Source organism: Bipolaris zeicola, assembly GCF_000523435.1.
Source record: "Bipolaris zeicola 26-R-13 unplaced genomic scaffold scaffold_222, whole genome shotgun sequence".
Classification (NCBI taxonomy): Eukaryota; Fungi; Ascomycota; class Dothideomycetes; order Pleosporales; family Pleosporaceae; genus Bipolaris; species Bipolaris zeicola.
The window spans coordinates 16,574-40,297 of NW_006912271.1; the positions used below are offsets into that span (position 1 = coordinate 16,574).

The following is a 23,724-nucleotide window of genomic DNA, read 5'->3' on the forward strand; positions in this document are numbered from 1 at the left end:
TTGCCTTCTCCGTCTCTCCCACCTTCTACCCCGTTCAGGGAGATGCTACCTTGCTTATCACCTTCGTTTCCAGATACTTTAGAGCGGTCGTCACAGAATCTTTCTTGCGCTCTACTGTACAACACACGCAACGCTTTGTTTTGCATGTGCCTTGCGCAAGCAGCGACATTCAATAAGTTTCCACACAGAAACCGGAAGCTAACATGTCAACCTCGAGCGATTTCGCTCAATCCCAAGCTACTGACTGGTCGCCACCAGTGCCCGCGACAGCAGAACTAGACGCTATCCATGACATCAAGGTAAGAAGAATCACTACGCAATCTTTCAGCACACTGACTCTGACAAGATTGAATGGAAACGACGCATACGAACTACAAACGATGGGCACAAATCCGGAAAGCAACGCCTAGTCGCTGACTTACATGACTTCGAAATATATCGTTCTCCGGATTACGAAAAAAGAGCATACGAGCTAGCCAGCTTGCATTTTCTTGGGCTTCCATTGAACAAGAAACTCTGCTTCGATGGCTTTGTGCGCCTAGGAAATGTCGAGCACTATGTAAAGGGTGTACCATTCCAGCGGTGCTCTATCAAAGACTACACGGACAAACAAAATCCAGAGGTCACGTCCTATATCCAGTCTGAAATGGCGGCGAATGACAATGAATACGATATCTGGTATCAGCTCACTGAACCTACACCACAATATCGGCGCCTCCAGGATGCCTTCCTCTGGATAGCTCAGCTTGGAAAGCACGTTCTTAATTACATGGAAGGCTCTTCGCGCTCGTTAGGCTGCTTCCGTACAGACTTCCACACCTTCCTGAAGCATTGTTTTAGCGACAATCGCGATTTTGAAAACTGGCATGCGGCTTTTCGAAATCAAACGGACTTCCGAGTTGCTGTTGTGACATACACCGAGTACCTGTACAAGGAAGCCTCTCATCAGCCAAATTCCGATCAGTTTGTCAGGCAGCCATTATGGGTTGAGTGCATGGCGAAAGCTGTCACGCCTAATATACCACGAAAGACAGACCCTCAGCAGACAGTTGCGACACCAGCTGTTCATGCTTGTTTTCAAGATATGTACTTCGGGAAGAAAATCCGACCGCAAGCTCCTTCTAAGCACGTCCTTGACAAGCACGAATACAGGAAAAGAAAACTTGGGTTTTTGACGATATCGTCAGCGTCACTTCCCTATGCCGAGTTGTCTAAAGGCTGCCAGCCATATGGAGCATCGCCGGTTATGGTTGGAGATGTGGTTGCTGTAGTCCCAGATGAGGCAGACGTTAAACTGTGGAAACATACGAAGCGAGATTGGCTGGCATATGTCCAACGCACTGAAACTCTCGAAAACGGTGTTCAGCAACTGTTTGTCGTGTGGCTGTATTGGCCTCATGATACAAATATTGCCAAAGCCTACTATCCATTGCAAAACGAAGTGTTTCTATCGGACAATTGCAATTGCACAGAAAGAGCGCTGCTATCCACTGAAGTCAAGGGAAAATACGACGTCGAATGGTGCCCTTCAGTTATCAATACGAAGCATCTTTTCGTCAGGCAAAAGTACATCCACAACGGGAGCTCATTTGTGAGTATGAAGGACAATGACAAGATTTGCTCTTGTCACAAGGAAACTCGTACAAATGTCGCTACTATGTACAGGTCTGGCGACACTGTTTATCTAACACCACCACCAGATCAGCGGTTACTAGAGCCGGTCATTATCCAATATATTGACGAAAAGAAGGGGTCGGTGACTGTGCGGAAGCTGTTACGACTCGGGCGTGATTGCGCTGAGCTGGGCAAGGATCTGCAACGATCAAGTATCGCTCCAAATGAATTGGTACTCACGGATGAATATTTCGAGACGAAAACTAGTCAGATACAGCGTCACTGTTCCATACGATTCGTCTTAAGATCAGACATCACGGCTAACAAGGTGCCCTTCCCTTACAACCGGCAAGGGGCGGGCGACCTATGGTTCATCTCAATGGGATTGAGTGTCAACAAGGATGGACAGAAGAGGCTCTCATATCTTCGGCGCTTGCCATGGAATATGCACGAACGCACAAAGATGGGTTTAGACAACAAACTTAGAGGCCTCAGCATTTTCAGTGGTGGTGGGTTGCTAGACAGAGGTCTCGAAGAAGGTAGCGCTATAGAATTTCGTACCATTGTTGACTCCAGTCAACATGCTATCCGGACGCAACAGGCGAACATCAAGAATTCTTCAACAGTTTGTCTCTACTGTGGCTCAGTAAACACTTTTCTCGATTCAGCGCTCAAGGGCGACACAAGCTTTATTGCTAGAGTTGGTGATGTAGACTTTATTGCTGCAGGATGTCCTTGCGTCGGTATGTATACTGAGTAGTTCCACTACTTAATAATTGGTTAGCTTGGTACTTTGCTAATAGTTCTCACAGCGTTCTCTGGACTTCAGCAAAGCCCCTTTAGCCCGAACTCACTGCTCAACGCATCTCTCGTTAGTACATTCTGCTCTTTTGTGGATCTTTACCGACCATTGTACGGCGTTTTGGAGAACGTGCTGAACATTTCATCAGAGCGGGCCGGTTCAGAACGGGCCGGTTCAGCGCTATCGCAGGTGGTGGCTTGCCTGGTATCATTTGGCTATCAAGTGAACCAGTATATTATGGACTCCTGGAATTATGGCAGCCCACAGAGACGCTCGCGCGCAATACTCACCATAGCGGCTCCCGGTCTTCAGCTAATTATGCAGCCTTATCACACCCACAGCCGATCCGACGAGGAAGTCCGCGGAAGAAGCCTAGGCCAACTACCCAACGGAGAATTCTGTGCTGAGCGTCAGTATTACCCAACGCCTTTTTATCATGTCCCTGCGCAGACTGTTAGTTCCGGGTTGCCCGATATTGAATATGGCGCCGGACAAACATGTATAGCATATCCGGACCACCGAGTCCCTAATGTACCGACTAGGAAAGATAGACCTCTTTTGGATTGTATACCAAAACAACCCCCCGACTGTGGGTACAAAGAGGCCGAAGAGCTTGGGCGTGTTCCGCCCCATTTACGCAGGACAAGAGAGATTGGCAAATCCTACCAAAGGATAAAAAAAGCTGGTTTAGTGCCCACAATTACAACAAGTGCGTGCATTTCTGACGCCAGGAATGGTGCTGTTATGCATTGGGAAGAAAGCCGATCTCTCAGTCTCCAGGAGGCTCGCCGCACGCAGGGTATAGATGATACTGAGCCGATCATTGGAACAATTAAAGACCAGTGGAGAATTGCCGGTAATGGCGTGGCTCGCAAGGTGGGTCTTGCTATCGGGTTAGGATTGCTTCGAGCCGTCGAAAGCAACGACCTAGAGTTTACATCGACCGGGACTGCCGAAACATTCCTGACTTCAGTTGAGGATGCAGATGACTCCTTGGACCAGAGCTCTCCCAAGCATGACGATGGCTTTTCTCATCTGGAACATATACTCAGCAGTGCTGTGAGTAGGCTTTCTCTAACCCCAGTGGATTGTAAAGCAAAGTCTATACTACAGCCAGCTCAAGTTAAACGCACAAGTGAAGACAACTTGGACTCTAGCAAGCGGCCAAAGAAACAGGCACGAACAAGCAAGGCGCAAGATACTGCTGCCAATCTTGAAAATAGGGCGACATCCATTGATCCGGGTAGGGGTAGCAGACAGAGCTCGACAGCTTCAACGGGCTCGACCAGCTCGACAGGCTCGACAAAGGCAAGATGCACACGGCACTCGGGATTACCGGTTGAGTTTGCCCCGAAGAACTGGAGTAAGAGGGTGGAACCAAAGCGTCGTGACCGGATCTGATTGATGATGATTGCGGTGAAGGAAAAGGCAGGAGATGGGGAGTTTATTCATGGATCTTATTGACAAGTCAAGCTACCATACAGTTTACACACGGCACCACATGTACATATACCATTTCGCATGATTCATATCCACACTTTACCTACACAGAAATCCAAAAAAAGCAATCAACTCCACCATATCAAGCGTGTCACTCTCCACATCCTACCCAGCTTATTTCCACTCCACACCCCACGTCTGCTCTCCCCTCCTAAACGGCACAACCTCCACACTTCCCCCTTGATTCTTCAAAACATCCACAATCCTCTCTCCTCCCCTCCTCAACACAACCCTCTCCCCACGGCTATCCCCAACCTGATAAAACGCCCTCCCCCACGCCCCAAAAAACCCCTCCAACCCCTCCTGCGTCACCTCTTCCTTGCTGATGACCCCCCTCTCCACCCCCTTCTCAAGTGCATCAAGCACATACCCCAGCGCATGCGGCTGCGTAAAAACGCCGGCTGCAACTTTATCCTCGCCCCTCTTCTTGACCCGTGGATGCGGCGCAGAATCCGTTCCTAGGAAAAACCTACCCTTGCTAGTCACCACAGCGCGGATCAACGCATCCCTATCTTCCGGCGTTTTAGCGACAGGCTTACAGAAACAGAATGGGTCGCCGGCCCAGTCGTCGATGATGAGGGAGAGGTGGTGCGCGGTTATTGTGCCTGCGACGGAGGGGCCGCAGGAGAGGACGGTGGAGAGGGCGGCGGCGGTGCTGCAGTGTTCGAGGATTATGCGGAGGGAAGGGAAGTGTTGGTGGAGGGAGAGGAGAGTGGGGAGGAAGGCGGGTTCGGCGTTGAGAATTGTGATTGCGTCCTTTTTTTCGTTTGAGAGGGGGGCGTGAGAGGGGGTTGAAGGGACTTCGCCGTGGAGGTTTAGGACCATGTTTTGTTTTTCCATTTCGGCGAAGACGGGGTAGAAGGTCTCGTAGTCTAGGACGCCGGAGGAGGAGTTCTGGGATATTGGTTATTCTTGTTTCGTTTTTTTCCTTGGGGGTTTTTTTTCGTATGGATGTTGTGTGGGCTTGACTTACCGTAGTGACACCAGCAGGGTACGATTTCACGCCTGTGATTCCGGCTTTTTTGGCTTCGCGAATGACCTCGGGTGTGATGTCTTCGTGCAAGTAGAGAGACATCAGGTACTCGACATTTGGCTCAATGGCCTTTAGTCGATCGCGGTACTCGAGACATTGCTTCACTGTAGTAATGGGTGGAACAAGGTTTGGCTGTATGATAAGTCAATATCAGAACAAGAACAGCAGAATTTTGTTCAAATCATGTGTAGCAAGAGCAAAGTAAACGGTATAAACTTGAAGTAAGAAAGAAGATACACGTGATATTTGGAAAAGACTGATGACTAAGAAGTAGGAGAGGAGGAAAGCCAAGATACTGTATGACATAAAGGAGCAAACAGGAATTAGAAGAGAGATGGAATCCATTTGGAATCATAGTCGTAAAACATTAGAACCCACAAAAACATACCATGACATAGACGGTATTCACACCACCCTTACGAATAGTCGGCGTAACCAACTGCGACATTTCTCCATCGCGCAAGTGCACATGGGCGTCAAACGCCGCAGGCAGCTCAATTTCCTGTATGGTTGTGATATCCATATTTCCCAATTTCGTTGTAATGTTACACAATTGGCGTTAGTATGGCGTTGTTGTGGGGGTTTGACTACGAGGAACAATTTTGAAATGGGCCCCAAATGCGGGGGGTACGCTAAGCCAAATGGGGCAGAGCACCACAACGGTAGAGATAGGTGCAATGCAATCACAAAAGTAAAATAAACAGTCTCTATTTGTAGAACGAGTTATTCTCGCTAATCTATTAAGCGATTATAGGCTGGAGCCACCTGGCCCAAAAACATGGCATACATAACCGTTATTACATTCCGTCCATCACTAATTCTCCTAAACACCTTTCGCCATAGGGTATATTATATCCTCCTTACATGCACTTGCGTATCAACTGTCTTGCTCATACAACACCATACCAGCCTCCTCAGCCTGAATGCATCACGGGCGCGTTCAGCATTCCAGCTGATGCTTCATTCTCCAGCGATATCTTCATTTCGAGCCATGAGTAAAAGTTTGGCGAATTGCAAAATGTCTCATACATGCCGTCTCTTGCGCGATGCCTTTGTAGTGGATTTGATCCGCGAAATTTGACACTCGTTCCGTGTTTGCTAACGCTGCTCAAAAACTCTCGTACCTGGAAGCTGGCATACCTACCGTTGCCTCCTGGTGTTACGACGTGGGACGTTGCGAGATAGCGATTGATAGGCGCGATGAACTGAGCAGTGAGCTCGGCAAAGTGGCGGCGTATAATGGGTCCGAGGTCTTGCGTCTGATCTCCAAGTTTCAGTAGGGCGTCGATTTGCGATACTACAGTTGGGTCTGATTTGAGAAAGCGTTTCGGGGGAGTGTGGACTTCGATACCACCACCCGGGAGATCGAGAAGTGCGTTACGGCTTGACTTGTGATGTAACGAATGGTGGCGACGCATGGGTACAGGTCCATCAAAGTTTTGCAGGTACAATATGTGCGGGCGGGCTTGGTGACTGGCCTCAACAGCGGCGATGATGCGCTTCAGTAGAAAAGGATTGGTGACACCAGCGATGAATGCAGTTGGGGTACCACCATCGATACCAATACTCTTGAAGTTTGCTTGCATAGTCATATACGGCCGAACCACGCCGGCAAAGGGGACCGGGCAGATGAGGTCAATAAGCGAAGACACAGCCTCACTCGCTAGTTGTGGAGATTTTGCGATGACGATGACGCTTTCACACAGGATTAGTTTCTCGTAGAGCACATATAGGTCGGTGATGCACGGCATGTAGTGCATGATGGTGTCCCAGGATCCAATCGGTTCATAGGCATAGATGGATTGAGCAGTGTCGGATATCAGAGGGTTGGGACCTGGAAGGCCTTGCAGAGGAAAAGCGCGATGTGGTGCAATGTCCAGTCTCAACATACTGCCCAAGAAAGGTAGGTCATGGTGACCAAGGGCTGGGGGCATCCAATTATTCATTTGCCGGTACGCCGCTTCCAGAGTGGTTGGGTCACTGAGATGGCCTGATTCCGTCATCTTTTGTAAGATGCGATGATTCAAGGCGGTAAAGTTGTGATGGGAAATCAAGACTAGGGCTCTTTGGTTGAAGCTCCTCTTCATGGTATCGTCAAACTCTTGGCGGAAGATACATGATGCATAGAAGGTGACTGCGCTGCCATGGGGTGCGTTGGGCGAGGTGAGCTGGATGTCAGGCGAATTGTTGGTAATGGCAAAGTCGTAGCAAAGATCCTCGGCAGTCTCTGTGTTTTGTTGCTCTGGGAAGCTGCAGACGTCTTAGACGGGGCAGGTGTGAGCTAGACGAGGAAACGGTACCTGTTGAAGCAAATTGCGCTCAAGTCGCTTGTGGAGAAGGGGATGTGAGGCGGGTAGAGAATCTCGATTTCCGGACTGCCTCAAGTTTCAACATGATGTCGCGAGATTTGGACTGTTGGCTCCTGCCTACCCTATGTCAACATTGAAGTTGCAGACGATGCTGGGGCGGTTAGTCTTGGCTTTGCGTCGCGCAGGTGGTGGTGACTTACAAAGCCACGGCCCAATGCTTGAAGCCCCCCGTTGCAATGGGAGACAGCTTGGGCTCTCGCAGCTTGTCCATGTCGTCTTGTCGTCGATCCCGACGATGGGGGGACAGCAGCTTGTTCTTCAACCTGTGCATCGGGCAGCCTGACGCACCTGACCGGCGCAGGTGAACGGAGCAAGAGTAATGGGTGTGAGGCAGTGGGCAGATGGCGTTGGTCAAAGCGAGAGAAGCTGATGCGCGTCCAATAGGCTAGCAGCTTTAGCGGCAGACGAAGCCGAGGAGCGTCATGGCTATCATTGCGGGGGGTGGGAAGAAGCAAAGGGTCGCGGTGCTGACATGATGGCACTAGGGGGCAGCCATGGCATATCAAGAGAGCCTCTGGCCGGGAGGAGGGTGTGGGCGTGTGAAAGTATCGCGGGAGTCAATGAGCGGGCGCAGGGGTGCGGGCGCTTGTGTACGATGACGTGGGGCGCCCCCGACTCGCGTGTGGCTAGCATCGTCTTGTCTTGTCTTCGTGAGGAAACACCAAGCCGCGGCGGGAGGGTGAATGCTCCTCTACCTGCACGCACCCTAATCCACGCCACCCCGCCGCCTCTCCTAGGGATACGCAGCATGCGAGGCTCGGGCAGCTGCGCCATGTAGACAAGACTCTTGTCCTGCACCCGAGACAAGCCCTCACCATGGACGCCAACATCACAAAAGCCCTCAACGACAAGCTCTACGATAGGCGCAAGAGCGGGGCACTCGAACTCGAAGGCCTCATCCGTGATGCCCTCGCCGCCCAGGACCATGATAGGATAGCAAAGATCGTCCATCAGCTGTGCCATGAGTATGCCTATGCCGTCCACCAGCCCCACGCTCGCAATGGTGGTCTCATAGGACTGGCCGCTGCCTCGATAGCCTTGGGGCCCGAAGTCGCCCGCTACCTCGAGGAAATCGTGCCCCCGGTGCTTGCCTGCTTTAGCGACCAAGATGCCCGTGTACGGTACTACGCGTGCGAGAGCATGTACAACATTGCAAAAGTCGCAAAGGGCGAGATACTCGTCTACTTTAACCAAGTCTTTGATGCTCTCTGCAAGGTGCGCCTCCACCCCCCTCACATCTTAAGATTAGGCTAATATAGTTGTGTCTAGATGGCTGCAGACTCAGAGCTGTCTGTCAAAAATGGCGCAGAGCTCCTGGACCGCTTGATCAAAGACATTGTCTCAGAATCCGCTGCCAGCTATGTCTCCGTGCTGCAGACTACGCCCGAGCAGCATGACGGCGAGGACGAGCCATATCCATACGCATTCAGCCTTGAACGCTTCTTGCCGCTCCTCGAAGAGCGCATAAACGTCATCAACCCCTTCACCCGCTCCTTCCTAGTTGCATGGATAACACTGCTCGATTCCATACCCGACCTCGAGCTGATTGCTCACCTGCCACGCTTCCTTGGTGGTCTCTTCAAGTTCTTAAGCGACTCCAACCAGGATGTATACACTATGACGCAGGCGGCGCTGGACAGGCTCCTGAACGAGATCAAGAAAATCGCCAGAATCAAAAAGGGCATTGAGGAAAGCAAGAAGAGCAACAGCAAGGACGAGCGCAGGAACTCTGCCGATAGTATCCGCAGCGGAAGCGATGCGTCTGACTTTACGCCCCTCGACCCGCATGATTCGATTGACGACAAGGGCGATGCCAGTGGAGAAAGTGGCTCTGTTTCTGGCGAGAGCGAAAAGTCTGTACACGGCGATGGCAACTGGATACCAGGCCAGGATGTGCACGTCGACCACCCCAAAATTCTTGGGATACTCGTTGACTTTCTAGCTCCACCGCCTGGTAGGATTTGTGTCTGAAAGGAGAAGCTGAACTATGCTAACATGATTGCAGATACAGAAGAGGAGCAGACCGAGATATTACTGACGGCCCTGCGCTGGATCGACAACTTCTTTGACATTTGTCCAGAAGATATCATGCCGTTTGTCCCGAGCCTTCTGTCGCACGTGTTGCCCCGCATGTCCCATGAGGTTGATACCGTTCGCAAAGCAGCAGTTAAGGTCAATGCCTCGCTTATGGATTACATCTTATCCTTATCTGATGACAATCGTCCACGAGATGGCGGCGCAAGTGGACAGATCCAGTTGCCACCTTCCCTCTCTGAGCTCGGGAAGGAGCTTACTGGTGCACAGCGGCGAGACTCTAATCTCTCTGGCCGTTTGCTCAAGGCGGTTATCCGTGACCAGGCAAACAAGGCTGAGTCACCTGACGGCAGGTCCCCTACGCCCGCAGAGGACAGTGATTCGTCTCCTCGCCCAATACCAGAGTTGGATTACCAAGCTGCAGTCAGTGCCTTAACACTGCAATTTTTGAATGAACATGAAGCTACTCGTGTTGCCGCTATCGCGTGGCTAATTATGCTACACAGGATGGCACCCGGTAGAGTGAGTAGACATGCAGTACGACCTACACAGCACTAATCCGTATGCAGATACTAACAGTGGACGACGGAACCTTTCCAGCACTGCTTAAGACACTATCTGACCCTTCCGATGCGGTCGTTACGCGCGACTTGCTACTCCTCTCTCAGATATCTCTGCACAGCGATGATACATACTTCACCTCGTTTATGGTCAACCTGCTGAAGTTGTTCTGCACCGACCGCAGGCTGCTCGAGACGCGCGGTAACTTGATTATTAGACAGCTATGCCTCACCCTGAGTGCTGAACGGATCTATCGTACCATGGCCGATTGCCTAGCGAAAGATGAAGATGTCGAGTTTGCAAGCATCATGGTACAAAACCTCAACAACAACCTCATCACTGCGCCAGAGCTTGCAGACCTGCGGAGGCGACTGAGGAACCTTGACAGCAAGGACGGCCAATCCTTTTTCGTCACTCTTTTCAAGGCTTGGTGTCACAACGCCGTGGCTACTTTCTCACTGTGTCTCCTCGCTCAAGCCTACGAACAGGCATACCATTTACTGCAAGTCTTGTAGGTGATTCACTCGCATTCGTACAGATACAGAGATTGACTCTTATAGCGCCGAACTTGAGATGACGGTCAACATGCTTATTCAGATCGACAAGCTTGTCCAACTTCTGGAGTCTCCGGTCTTCACTTGTAAGATTCCTTGACCTGAGATCTGTACAGAGTCGCTAATGAAGTTGCAGATCTCCGCATGCAGCTCCTCGAGCCTGAACGATATCCGCACTTGTACAAATGCATGTACGGTCTACTGATGCTACTTCCCCAATCCTCTGCTTTTGCTGCGCTTAAGAATCGCCTCAACAGCGTCTCGGCCATAGGCTACCTGCATATTGCGCCTCAGCGCAGCAGCTCGACGTATGTGCACCCTTCCTCTTCCCCCACTTTAAACCACTTGCGGCAAAAAAGCTCAGAAGCCGGCGCGAACAGTAGTAGCGGTAGTGGCATTGCCTCACCTGGAGGAGCCAATATATCCAACTTCGAACGGTCTGGCCGATTGAAGCCAAGAGACGTGCTGGGCGGCCCAGAAGCGGGTGCAACAGTGAAGTGGACCGAGTTGCTAGAGCGGTTCAAGCAGACGCAGGAAAAGGCAAGGCGCAGTCAACGAATGGCCAGCATGGGCGAAGAAGAGGAGGTCTACGAGAAAATGGGCCCAACAGTACCGACTCCATCTGCACCACCCAAGAGTGTTGCCGGGCTCAGACCAGGAAGTCCTGCAGGCGCAATGAGACCACCACCAGCGCCTGCGCCGCCCGGCCCTCTACCAGGACACAAGCCGCGGTCTAGCCTGAGTAACCTGGGAAGGTTTGCTGGGGGAGTGGCAGGGAGAAGAAAGGATAAGAAATAGGCAGGTGGGGATGTGCATAGGCTGGTTTATTGATGTGTTTTTGGCGGGCGCGAGTGACTATGAGATGCATTGTTGGCGTCTGTTTGGAGCAAGGTCGATTTGTTTACGGTCATCGTTAGGCATGGACGGCGTCTATTACGACAGTGTTTCTTTAGCGATGTTTGCCCTTTCTGAACCTCACCCCATCGCCGTCTTTCTCCTTCCATCCAGTCGCTTCTGCTCCCTCGCTCTCGTCACCCAACACCCATGTCTTGACAATCTCCTTTATCTCAGGCTTCTTCTTCTCCAACCTCTTTGCTTCCTTGACCTTTCTCACATATCCGCTATAGACTGCCACTTCGGCTACGGCTATGCCAAGGGAGCCTCCCATGCTCAATCCCAGCCTCGAGCCAACGGTCCAGTGACGTGCGGCGACCCATATGAAGACGGCGACGCAGACAATGGAGATTAATATGTTGATGATGAGTATGATCTGGCGATGCACTTCCTCATAAGACAAGTCATCTTCTTCGCTCGTTGTCTGTCGAGCACCGATGCTGAAGGGTTCTGGGGCGTGGGGGAAGCGCTGGGAAAAGGTTTCGCGGGTAGGCGGTGGATGGAGCATACGCTCATAGGAGAGGGCTTCTTGCTCAGCGCGGAGGCGAGCCATGAGGGCCTCGTACTCGGGCGTCTTTGCTGGCTTTGGGGGCGGGGGCGGGGTGTACAATGTGGTGTTGGTGAGAAGAGATGCGAGAGTCCTGGGAATGGGTTCTTCGGCATCTTTTGTGGCCTCGTCACCAGTTACAAATTCATCTGACTTCGAACGAGGGAGATGCTTCTTGAGCAGCTTGGAGAGGTCGACCAGCTGGCTGTGTGAGATGGGGTTGCCTGGTGTGGCATGTACGAGCGTGGGTTCGTCGGTGCGTTGCAGGCTGGCGTACTCGTCGGGCGATAACTCCTCAGCTTTTGCGACTGCCCGGACAATACCGGGCGTCATGGTTAGAAGCACCATGGTGGAGTGTGATTGTATGTATGGTGGTGGTATGTACTGGTCTGGAAGAAAGTTCCGACATCTCACGCATGTGCGGCACGTCGGTATCGCCAACGTCGCGACTGGCAGGGATAATGCGGCGGCCGTAGGGAGCTAGCGTTCCGAACGTCATGGATATTTTAAACTTACCAAATCTCGGCCGTAGCTTACAGGCCAACTCCAATTGCGCGGCAACTAGCTCACCTCCGCCCACTTCCTCTGCTGCTGGACCCTGCCAGAATTGCTCAATTGCACCTGGAAACCGCCATTCGCCCTCTGCGACATCGCCAGCACCCAAACTCCCCCTCCATGTTGAGCCGCTCTCCCCGGCTCGTGCCGTTTATCGCGCGACCGCAAACCTCCTCTCCTTCCTCTACAACATACCGCTCGATATGTCCCTACAGTAGCGTCGCCCTCTCACGCTCTATACAAAGCCAGAATGCTGCCCCGACACTGCACCACCCCTCCCGGCGGCGGCACCAATCGTCCTGGGCTACCGCTGTGAACGTTGCGCAGCATGTGCGGGCGACACCGCCGCCAGATGCGCCAATAAAGATGGATCCTTTCCAAACAGTGGCGCGAGAAATGAAGTTTTTGACAGGCAACATACGGCAATTGCTCGGCTCTGGACATCCCACCCTCGACACTGTGGCCAAGTACTACACGCAAAGTGAGGGGAAATATGTACGGCCCATGCTCGTTCTGTTGATGAGTCGCGCTACGGCCCTCACACCCCACCGAAATGTTGCGAGGGGTGGTATTGGTAGCCAAAGCGCAGACATTAGCATAACAAACCCGAGTATCCTCGCAGACGAGAACCCAGACACCAGCCCCATTAGCAGCATACGACATGACTCTGCGTACACTCCAGAAGACAGCGACATTCTCCCTTCACAACGGCGGCTCGCAGAAATCACCGAACTCATCCACACAGCCAGTCTGCTCCACGACGATGTTATCGACCACTCCGTCTCGCGCCGCGCTGCGCCCTCTGCAAACATTGAATTTGGCAACAAGATGGCAGTGCTAGCCGGAGATTTCTTGCTAGGTAGAGCATCCGTCGCGCTTGCTCGTCTGCGCGACCCAGAAGTCACAGAGTTGCTTGCTACGGTCATTGCCAACCTCGTCGAGGGCGAATTCATGCAACTCAAGAACACTGCGCGCGACGAAAAGAACCCCATCTGGACTGAGGAAACCGTCTCGTATTACCTTCAAAAGACATATCTCAAGTCGGCCTCGCTCATCTCAAAGAGTTGTCGTGCCGCTGCTATCCTCGGTGGTTCGACTCCGGATGTGGTCGAAGCGGCGTATCTCTACGGCAAGAATCTCGGTCTCGCATTCCAGCTTGTAGATGATATGCTGGACTACACCGTTAGCGAAGCTGAGCTGGGAAAACCAGCTGGTGCGGATTTGGAACTCGGACTAGCGACTGCGCCGCTCCTTTTTGCGTGGAAGGAAAATAAGAGTCTGGGCAAGTTGGTGGGCAGGAAGTTTTCGGAGCAGGGGGATGTGCAGCAGGTTAGTCTTTTCTTTCTTTTCTTTTTCTTCGTCTCCTTTTCTCTCTGAATCAGCATTGCACTTTCTAATTCAGCGGAAAACTATGTACCCCAGTTTCGAGAAATTTATTGCTAACATCACAACCACAAGGCCCGCCAAATCGTCGCCCAATCCTCAGGCCTCGAGCAAACCCGTGCCCTCGCCCAGGAATACGTCGATAAAGCCATCGATGCTATTTCCTTCTTCCCGGACTCGGAAGCCAAAACTGGTCTTGTGGAAATGTGCACAAAGGTTATGAAGAGGAGGAAGTAGAAGAATATGCGTAATCTTGACAAAAAAAGAAGAGAGAAAGAAAAGTAAACAGTAGATTTTTTCGGAGGAGCTGCTCTTGGACCTTTTGGGTTGGAAAGCATAGTAGTGCTGTGCTGCATTTGTTGTCATCTTCACTATACATTTTGTTCTTGGTCGAAATGGAAAAGGGATGTTGATTTGCATATATATATATTCCCCCCCACTCCCCCCCCCTCTTCTTACTTATTTCACCCTTTCTCTTCTTTCACTCTTTGAATGCTTGTTTATTCCCACTGGCATTCGAAATAACATGGTTGTTTTGAACTGATGGGAAAAAGAAGCAGGTTATACAAGTTGAGAAGAAAAACGGGGAAGAGTTCATGTACGAGTATGTGGTGTACAAGATATAACGATCTGCATATTTGGTCAAGATTTCACATTCTGTCCTACAATTTTATCGGAGTCTATCATCATTCAGAATATCTACTCATCTCCTACACAAAAAAAACCCGTACATCTATATATCCGCCTCAAACGGCCTAACAATCTGACCCTTTTCCTGCAAGTAATCCTTGACCTGCTTAACCGTGTACTCGCCTCTGTGGAACTGCAAAAAGGATTAACAAACACATCCATTATACACTTTTGGTTCCAGCGACTTACCATTCCAGCACCCAACGCAGCATCCGTCTTCGTCTTCGCAAACACCTCTTCAAAATGACCCGGGTTACCCGCTCCACTACTCGCAATGACAGGAATCTTGATAGCGCTCTTGACATCGTTGATGAGTTCAGTGTCGAACCCGCTATTGCTGCCATCTTTATCTATGCAGTTAAGTAGAATCTCGCCTGTGCCCATAGCCTCAACGGCTTGAACAAGCTGCCGAACGTCAAAGTCTCGACCTTCGCGTCCGCCCTTGATGGTGCACTGGTACCAGCAGTATTCCTCGCCGTTGGGGCCAGGAATAGCCGTCTTGATGGTGTGGTGGGGAGTTGCGTCAGGTGAGGAGACGTATATACGTTTAGGGTCTACGCTGACGACGACGGCTTGGTTGCCGTAGGCCGACGAAATGGTTTCGATGGCCGTGGTACCCGAGAGCTTGCTGCCTCGCGCGTAGTACTCTTCGGCTGCGGTTACGGCGTCCGAGCCGATGCTTACCTTGTCCGCACCAGACTTGAAGTACATGGTGGCGATGTCCAGAGCGGAAATCTTGGTGCCGTCGGTGTCAACGGTGTCGCGGATGCCTCCGCCTATTGTGAGAGGGACGAAGACTGTCTCGCTTGTGCGACGCAGGATCTCGAGCATCGGTGTATCGGCGACAGGGCAGTTGCGGAAGGAAGTGATGTTTAGGAAGGTAACTTCATCAGCGCCTTGCTCGTAGTACTTCTTGGCCATCTCGACGGGCTTGCCTAGGTTTCGCACTTCGTTTCCAGCACCCGACTTTTCGCGCACATCGTACTGATCGCCTTTTGTCACGACGAGGTCACCCTGGTCGTTGGTCCGTACGTCAAGGCATGCAATGACTCGTCTTGTAAGGCCTTCTTTTGTGTCGACTGCCGATGGCTTCTCGGAGAGCTTCTCTGTCTTCTTTCCTTCCAAGAAAGCCTTGAGAACGCGGAGACCTGCAGCACCACTCTTTTCGGGGTGGAACTGTGTCACGAAGATGTTGTCCTTTGCCACTGCGCCCACGAACTCCTCGTCACCATACCGCGCGGTTGCGACTGTCCATCCTTCCTTCTCCAACTTGCCCTCCTCGTAAGGTACAGCGTAGGAGTGAACATAGTAGTATTTGGATGTCGGTCGGAGCCCGTATAATGACTCATCTGTCACCTCGCCAGGCCGTGATGTGTTTGCGCTGTTCCATCCGATGTGAGGTACACTCTTGTCTGTGTCTTGAAATCTACGCAAGCGCGCTGGTATCACACCCAATCCCTTGACTTGTGCATCCTCTTCGGATCCTTCAAATAGCGCTTGTAGGCCGACGCATATTCCCATAAAAGGCTTCCCAGCCTTGATGTGTTCGCGAATCGGCTCGGTGTAACCGGCCTTTTCTAACTGAGATAGACAGTGGCCAAAGTGTCCAACACCAGGGATGATAAGTTTCTATGGGTGATGCTGTATCAGCACTTGTCAATTGCTGTACACTTCTTGGTCGTGGAGCAGTAGTACCTCTGCCTCGGCAACTTGAGCAGGTGACTTGACCCATTCTACCGTGTAGCCAACTTTTTCAATGGCATTGACGAGGGATCGGACGTTGCCAGCAACATAATCGAGCATGTGAACCTTCGACATGGTGAAATAATGTTTCAATGTTTTAGATGATAATAAGGAACTGTCTGACTCCAAACGGCGCGGTGGAAGGAAATTTGGATGGACCCCTCCGTCATTGGAGGGAGGGGCAGCTACAGCCACGCTAACGACTAGTGCCCGCAGAATCCCTGTCAAACAAATCTTTGGATCTCCGTCCTCCGCGCAACATTTTCCAAGGAACGCCGTCTTCACATCCACAACCCATAAACTCCCACACGCACCCAGTCGCCCGTCGTCGCAATGGTGCGCAAACTGAAGCATCATGAGCAGAAGCTCTTGAAGAAGGTATGCGCCTGCTGGGCCGAAATCCACCACGCGACAGAACACTTCAAATGCTAATTCTATGCTGTTAGGTCGACTTCAACACCTACAAGAGCGACAATGAGTAAGTGCAATGGATTATTCATACATTATGAGTGATACTAATTTCGTGTCAGTCACCGAGAAGCAGCGGTAATGCGACGCTATGCCATCCAAGGCCGAGATGACTACCGAAAGTACAACCAGCTCGCTGGTTCATTGCGACAGCTCGCCCATAAGATTGCCGCCCTCGACCCTTCAGATCCCTTCCGACGGAAACACGAAGACCTTATGCTAGAAAAGCTATGGGACATGGGCATCCTTGGTACCGGTGGTGGAGGCAGGGGAAAGCTGAGTGACATCGAGCACAAGGTCACCGTCTCTGCTTTTGCACGGAGGAGGCTGCCTGTTGTCATGACGCGCCTGCGCATGGCTGATCACATTCAAGCCGCTACTACGCTCATTGAGCAAGGTCACGTCCGCGTGGGAACAGATGTCATTACGGATCCCGCCTACCTCGTCACCAGGAACATGGAGGACTTTGTGACCTGGGTAGACTCTTCCAAGATTAAGCGAAACATTATGAAATACCGCGACAAGCTGGACGACTTTGAGCTCGAGGCTTTGTAAGGGACACAGTGGATTTCCAAAGGGCGGCGTTTTGGTCATTTCGGCATTTCAAGGCGTTTTGTATTGGCGATATCCGACAATGAGAAGGAAAGAATTTAACATTTACTAACATGAATTATTCAATGGATTTCCTGGCACCACTAGCAACATTACGCTTCAAGCACCAGCATTTCTACTAGATTTCCGAACTATGGTCTGCGCATCAACTAAAAAGAAGAATTAAAGATGTAACAGAATAGAATCAAAAACTGCTACTCTCTCAAGTTGTTCCGAGCTTTCTTGTTGCATCCTTGGGCAAATTCGTTTCAATTGCATACATTAGCGAGATCTCCCAAGGCACTGATAATATCAGGATGGGAGGTGCTGTAGATATCTTGCTCTTGATAAATATCTGCCCAAGTGCGCACTTCACAACGCAGTCAAAGGGTCTATGCGCACCAGACCCCAGCTTGGCGACATATACGCTCGAGTCCTAAGTAGTTTAAAGAAAAGCCGTATGCAAAGCAATCACACCAACATGTATCTCTGCCTTAGCGCTTCTCTCAGTTTCATCATCAGCATACTTTAGCTTTGCTTCTTCCGCCCTCTTGCTGGGCTATACTATGAGGCACGTTTGACCCAGGAGCCTAGTCACTATGGTTTCGTGTGTGCTCAACTTAAAATCAAGCTCAAAGAGTTTATAAAATCGAGATAAGTATAGAATACAATGTCCTGAACGCAGCGTGCAGTGGTGGGGACGGCGAGCTTACCACATTGTCGTGAAGGCGGGGATGTGGGTCTACTCACGAACGCGCGGGGCATACTTACACCACTATCTGTACTGCTACCGAAGACCGACCGAAGTGTTTTTTTGGGTCATTTGGAATGCTATTTCTAGGTCCAACAATATATATTACACAGGAGCGTATCAGCCATCGATCCTATGTCAAGTTAGTATTATTACCAATAATCAATGGGTACGGCTCAAAGGCAAGATAGTACCTTCACCCAAAGTCCCCAATATCTTCCATCACCATAAAACTTATTGCTGTCGCTGTACGATTAGGTTTCTCTTCCACATCAGGGAATTGTCAACGCTTAGTTACGATATGCCACTCAATCTTCAGCATCACGTACGACTTGCCCTGCTCAAAATCATGACGCCTGTCACGTGGTATAAAAAGGCTATATGAACAAGGCAGACACCAACATCCATTATTATGGGCCGCCGGTGAGGGGGAAACGTGACGAGGATACTCAGGATTGCTAAGTGTGTCAACCTATGATTAGTTCGTTGTTATCCCCACCTGCCACATACAAGGGTGTCAAGGCATTCAGAACAGCCTCGCCACCTCATCGACGTTATCTCAAAACCGGTCAATCCAGTGGCGAAAAACAAGCTCCTGAGCGTCCGAAGAGTCGAACTGACTACGATGTATGTACACCATTCGACATACAATTCAAATTCTTCAGGCTGTTCGCATGCATACCATACACCTTTCGCAACTGACCCTTCCTGAAATCTATTCTCATATCTAAAAACCTGGGGATGTTCCATCTTTTATAAAGGATTCTCTTATTATTCGTAATGCAGTACAGGCCTCTTGACGACAGGAAGAACGAAATCCGAGTCCTGAGGTTCCTTGATGTATCCAGCCCTGTCCTAGCCGAGGATCCTTTAGAATGCTCTATTGAACACGTGCCGCTGGAATACTGTCCTCTCTTTCAACCCCTCCAAGAGAACCTGCAAACTCAAGCCGGCCCGGTAGTATGGGATGTGTTTACCGAGTGCGTAGATCTACGAGATTCGACGCTGGAGCAAACAATAACTCACGAGGCTAAAAACCTTGGTACAACCCGAAATCACAAGCAAACCAGCGGCTTCCGTTACACTTGGGGTGACTTCGAGGCTTTGTCCTATACGTGGGGTGATGGAGATAACAAAAGACGGATTTGCGTAAATGGAAACGACATCGATGTTCCAACCAATCTCGAGAACGCGCTAAGAGCTTTGCGTGGTCTGCCAGAGACACGTTTGGGTATGTGTTATTGGGTGGATTCGTTATGCATCAACCAGCAAGACGAAAAAGAAAAGAACAAGCAGGTCAAACGCATGAAAGATATCTACGGTCGAGCTAGGGCTGTGGTTGTCTGGTTAGGCCAAGAAGAGGAAACAGACAGCCTTGCAGTTGAGATCATGCGTTTTGTTTGCCGGAAAGAGATGCTACAGCCCAGGTGGTACTTGCTGTCTAGCGCACGGTATGCACTTGTCGCCTTCGCAAGAAAGACTTATTGGGCCCGATGTTGCATAATCCAAGAGCTCGCCATGAATCACAACTCGACCTTGCTATTATGTGGTAAATTCAAGCTCACAAGAAGGATGATAGGCCTCGGCGTTCTCTGCTGCCAGAACCTTTTAGAAACTACAGATGTGTTGGATTACCAGCCCGATGATGACTTGTGGCAAGATACACAGGCTTTGGTTAATCGATTGTATTGTCTATTAATCCTCGCCTTCAAACCAGATGTTGGAATAGGTGTTGGCACTTTGTCAAGCCTGACGCGGTTCAGAGGCTACTATCGACAAAGACAAAGTGTATAGCATACTCGGCTTGGTAGATCCTGCTATCTCTGCGGATATCATTCCGGATTACTCCCTTTCAGAGCAGCAGGTCTTTACAGATTTAACAAAATCTGTTGTCAGAGAATCTGGCAGTTTGGATTATATCCGTTTTGGAGGCATTCCGGAAATCAAGGGGTGGCCATCATGGGTGCCTGACTGGAGACGGCCGTTTTTGCTTAGACACGTTCGCTGCTATCGATCTTTTAAAGCGAGCGGAGACATACCTGCCAAATTTCGATTCGAGGATAGGGAGGAGAGTGAAAGCCTCCTCATTTGCAATGGATTCTATGTGGATGTAGTGGATAAAGCTGTGACAGAGACTTCCCAAATCGGACACTTCACTCGATCGATTACCGACTCCAATAGATACGGTACCCTAGTACGTCAAGCGATACACCAAACCATGCTTTTGGAATGCCCTGATGTGACGGAAGAACTACTCTTTGAGATACCATGGATGCAGAATAGCGACGAGTATCCGGCTTCGAACGACCCCCTCGCTGACCAGGAGTGGCTAAAAATCTTGCAGTCGAGATACCATAAGTTTTTCCATAAGTTCAGAGAGAACAACAAAAATTTCACCATAGGAGGCCAAAGTTTTCAAAGTCTCTTCCCACAGTCCGTCAAGAGGAATAGTGATATTTCAAAGATTTCAGAAGCTGTGATTGAAGCTGGGTTTTGTTTGACGAAAAGAATTCTCATCACAACGAAAACCGGATATCTGGGTCTGGCTCCAATAATGATCCACGCTGGAGATGTTGTTGCTATCTTGTTAGGATCGCAAATCCCGATACTTTTACGGCCAGTTGGCGATAATCGTTTTCAATTTGTAGGGGAATGTTATGTTCACGGACTCATGGACGGGGAAATACTATCTGATGAAGATGTTGCCCACCAAGAGTTTGTTCTATGTTAACAGATTTCAATGCATCATATTATCAAGACGTAAACGCATCATCGCAAGAATTTGGAGATACTTTCTCGTATTTAAACCAAAATCCAGCGATTGATGACAGGTGATAGTTGCATTTGAAGGCTATATCTAATGTCCATACCTTGGCCTGGACGCAAAGAAGACACACATGTAAAGCTCTGGTAATGTATCGATGAATTGGCACTTCAAATATCTAAGGTACCGTAGCTTTTATTAACGTCTTTTCCTGCAGTGCTTTCCGATCCAATTTCTGGACTGCGATGGTCTTGCTTGTGTACTTTCTCCTGTCCACACTCGGGATGAAGAAAGCTGCTATAACGCCCAAAAGCCCGAAAGCCAGCGCAACTAGATAGGAAAGATGTGCCCCCTCGAGATAGGCTTGCTTGTTGCCCAGGCTAGCGGCAGCCTGAACGTCAGGTGTGATACCTGGAATCGCCGCATATGTAGCAGCGTTATTTGCTCTCGCAGCTGCGATGAGCCTAGTAACGATGGCAGGAGGGAGGTCAAAAGGAGCTAGATTAGACCTGACACGCTCAGGTAGCAGGTCTCCATATTTGTTGTTGGTAACGTTTCCGAAGATGGCTGTCGCAACTGCACCAGCAAGGAGGCGCGAAGTACCCGCCAGGCCAGCTGCAGTACCTATGTCTTTTTGATAAATTATTCCAAATCCGACCAGAACCATGCCATTGAGCAAGTTGACCGACGTGCATGTTGAGATTATGACAGTAAGAACGATCGATTTTACGGGGTTTTCCATCGTGGAGGTTGACATGGCGCCAACGCAAGCGGTTTGCAAAGCGACAGCAAACATGATGACCCAACGTTGATGACCGATGAGTTTGCTGAAAGCCACAATGATACCTCCAATGATAGTGCCTAGTGGGAGGACTTCGGCGTATAAGCCCTTTGATATCTCATCAGTTGCGTAAATGAGCTGCGAGAGACGGGGCCACAGCGTCGCGTTCGAATAATACTGCATCCCACCAATGGCCATAACCAGCATGGGAACTGTGAAATGTCTCAAAGCCCGGAACAGGCGAGGTGGGAATAGAGGCGCGGAAAGGGTATAGTAGGCCTCGTAGAATCCCAATCCGATCAACGTGAGTAGGCCAATGATAATAGGAGCGAGCACAGTTGCGGACACCCATGGAGCCATTGAACCACCCCAACTCACTCCAACAATAAACAGAGTACATCCAGCGAGGAACAGAAACAAGCCCAACCAGTCAAACTCCCTGAGAAGCTGTCCGGCCGACTTACCGTGCTCATTCTTCTTCTGCTCCCAAGACGGCGGGTTATAGAACAAAACCAGCAGACCAAGATTAACAACCTGGAAAGCAATCATAACATAATAGCAAATCCGCCAATTCCCCGTCTCTTTAATAATAACCCAACTCACCAACGGCATAACCTGCGCCACAATCGACGCAGCATCAAACAGCCCAATCGTAACATGCCGATACGCACTCGGCACAATCTCCTGCACCGCTCCAAACGCCATCTCTAGAAACCCTGAGCCGCAGCCAAACAGCGCGCCCCCAGCAATCATCTGGTCGATGCTTCGGCCCGTGGCACTGACGATACTGCCGATAATGAGGATGATGGCGCCGGCGATGAAGAAGTAGCGGCGCCCGAAGATGTCGGAGAGGCGGCCGCCAACTGTGACGAACATGGCGCCTCCGAGGTTCCAGGATATTGTTATCCAGGTGTAGCGTGGGTCGGGGCCTAGGTCGGTGTTGATGTAGGTGAGAATGGCAGGGGGGATGAGGAGGGTGAAGAGGTAGGCGTTGTAGCACATTGCCATTGAGATGGCGGCCATGAGGGTGTTGACTGGGTTTGGAGGGTTGATTAGTTGTTCGATGACTGTAAGGCTGGGAATACGTACATGTAAAACCTACATCTTCTCCTGTTGTTTGTAGATGTCGGACGATTTCTTCGTTTGCGTCTTCCTCTTCAGAACTCCAGCCATGGTCTGGGGTGTTTGCGTTGTTAATGTTGTGTACATTCTCAATGCGTATTGAGGATGGTTTCTCGTGTTCAATTCGTTCAGCCATTTTGAAACCGAATTGAAAAATCGCCAAATGATAACAGAAGACCTTAATCCACGAAAAACTCGATAAAAGAAATCAATCATACGTTTAAGGACCAGGAAGATTGCAAGTGTGAAGGATCAACATGAGACTTCATATGATCTTCTCTTCGAACCCCATTCCAACATCCCCACACTAGCCGCAATCCCAGGAAATGCTCATCAATTCTGCCCTACACTAAACACGCCACTACTGCATCGAGTTGTTGAAAAGTTGGGTAACTTTCCGGGGGATACGCCACCCACCCGCTGCTGGGCCCCGCTACCGCTCATTTCAGCTAAGCACGACAGGTGTAGTGGCGTCGATCACGTCGTATAATTGGTGCACGGACTAGGAAATCGGAAAAGGTTAGCCAAGTAGACCAAACTGTTGGAGATTCGCTATGGGTATTGTTGTCCTTTCGCAAGCGCAAAAGTTCAATGATTGTCTGTGTTGGTGTGCTAATAGAATGGTGGCGAAAGTATGCGGGTTGTCAGAATTCAACGCAACCAAGTCCTGAATAAGAAGCGACTGTTTAGGCCAAGCGGATAGATAGATTTTAGGTACTGATACATGGTGTTTTATGATTGCCATGTTGTTGTTTTTTTCCAAGTGAAATTTAGACGCAGGGTTCATCTGCTCAGACCCTATCCCACGTTTCAACCACGTGCAAATATCCGGACCCCCGCCTACCCCTCTCGCCTGCCCATCCGGCCTATCCGCTACGACCAACTTGGCTTTGAACCTAGTCTTTCTTCTCATTTTCCATTGCAGCAATCTCGATATCGGTTTTGTGCCAGTACTCGCCCCACGTGCC

General features: G+C 50.3%; 10 protein-coding genes across 10 annotated transcripts; 5 read left to right on the plus strand and 5 right to left on the minus strand.

Moving 5' to 3' along the window:
* Positions 1-203: 203 nt before the first annotated feature.
* Positions 204-3,817, plus strand: COCCADRAFT_107068 (uncharacterized protein; the record flags this gene model as incomplete). The annotated part of the gene is made up of 4 exons (XM_007718266.1): positions 204-299; positions 347-2,357; positions 2,427-3,348; positions 3,484-3,817. 4 exons carry the CDS (start codon positions 204-206, stop codon positions 3,815-3,817), a joined length of 3,363 nt encoding a protein of 1,120 aa, XP_007716456.1.
* Positions 3,818-4,030: 213 nt separating this feature from the next.
* On the minus strand, positions 4,031-5,472 carry COCCADRAFT_107082 (uncharacterized protein; the record flags this gene model as incomplete). The annotated part of the gene is made up of 3 exons (XM_007718267.1): positions 4,031-4,810; positions 4,890-5,081; positions 5,338-5,472. The coding sequence occupies 3 exons, from the start codon at positions 5,470-5,472 to the stop codon at positions 4,031-4,033; spliced, it is 1,107 nt and encodes a 368-aa protein (XP_007716457.1).
* Positions 5,473-5,863: 391 nt separating this feature from the next.
* Positions 5,864-7,529, minus strand: COCCADRAFT_40361 (uncharacterized protein; the record flags this gene model as incomplete). The annotated part of the gene is made up of 4 exons (XM_007718268.1): positions 5,864-7,199; positions 7,250-7,324; positions 7,380-7,409; positions 7,459-7,529. The coding sequence occupies 4 exons, from the start codon at positions 7,527-7,529 to the stop codon at positions 5,864-5,866; spliced, it is 1,512 nt and encodes a 503-aa protein (XP_007716458.1).
* Positions 7,530-8,134: 605 nt separating this feature from the next.
* COCCADRAFT_107065 (uncharacterized protein) lies at positions 8,135-11,265 on the plus strand (the record flags this gene model as incomplete). The annotated part of the gene is made up of 6 exons (XM_007718269.1): positions 8,135-8,533; positions 8,588-9,272; positions 9,324-9,874; positions 9,922-10,424; positions 10,474-10,553; positions 10,604-11,265. The coding sequence occupies 6 exons, from the start codon at positions 8,135-8,137 to the stop codon at positions 11,263-11,265; spliced, it is 2,880 nt and encodes a 959-aa protein (XP_007716459.1).
* A 151-nt stretch (positions 11,266-11,416) lies between these two features.
* COCCADRAFT_8528 (uncharacterized protein) lies at positions 11,417-12,256 on the minus strand (the record flags this gene model as incomplete). Its single annotated transcript, XM_007718270.1, has 1 exon — positions 11,417-12,256. The coding sequence occupies one exon, from the start codon at positions 12,254-12,256 to the stop codon at positions 11,417-11,419; it is 840 nt and encodes a 279-aa protein (XP_007716460.1).
* A 573-nt stretch (positions 12,257-12,829) lies between these two features.
* On the plus strand, positions 12,830-14,083 carry COCCADRAFT_107085 (uncharacterized protein; the record flags this gene model as incomplete). Its single annotated transcript, XM_007718271.1, has 2 exons — positions 12,830-13,792; positions 13,922-14,083. The coding sequence occupies 2 exons, from the start codon at positions 12,830-12,832 to the stop codon at positions 14,081-14,083; spliced, it is 1,125 nt and encodes a 374-aa protein (XP_007716461.1).
* A 496-nt stretch (positions 14,084-14,579) lies between these two features.
* COCCADRAFT_8530 (uncharacterized protein) lies at positions 14,580-16,354 on the minus strand (the record flags this gene model as incomplete). Its single annotated transcript, XM_007718272.1, has 3 exons — positions 14,580-14,669; positions 14,726-16,165; positions 16,232-16,354. 3 exons carry the CDS (start codon positions 16,352-16,354, stop codon positions 14,580-14,582), a joined length of 1,653 nt encoding a protein of 550 aa, XP_007716462.1.
* A 258-nt stretch (positions 16,355-16,612) lies between these two features.
* On the plus strand, positions 16,613-17,302 carry COCCADRAFT_107052 (uncharacterized protein; the record flags this gene model as incomplete). Its single annotated transcript, XM_007718273.1, has 3 exons — positions 16,613-16,657; positions 16,726-16,757; positions 16,810-17,302. 3 exons carry the CDS (start codon positions 16,613-16,615, stop codon positions 17,300-17,302), a joined length of 570 nt encoding a protein of 189 aa, XP_007716463.1.
* A 1,567-nt stretch (positions 17,303-18,869) lies between these two features.
* Positions 18,870-20,820, plus strand: COCCADRAFT_40367 (uncharacterized protein; the record flags this gene model as incomplete). Its single annotated transcript, XM_007718274.1, has 2 exons — positions 18,870-19,818; positions 19,853-20,820. The coding sequence occupies 2 exons, from the start codon at positions 18,870-18,872 to the stop codon at positions 20,818-20,820; spliced, it is 1,917 nt and encodes a 638-aa protein (XP_007716464.1).
* A 211-nt stretch (positions 20,821-21,031) lies between these two features.
* COCCADRAFT_8533 (uncharacterized protein) lies at positions 21,032-22,892 on the minus strand (the record flags this gene model as incomplete). Its single annotated transcript, XM_007718275.1, has 2 exons — positions 21,032-22,668; positions 22,724-22,892. 2 exons carry the CDS (start codon positions 22,890-22,892, stop codon positions 21,032-21,034), a joined length of 1,806 nt encoding a protein of 601 aa, XP_007716465.1.
* Between the last annotated feature and the right edge of the window lie 832 nt (positions 22,893-23,724).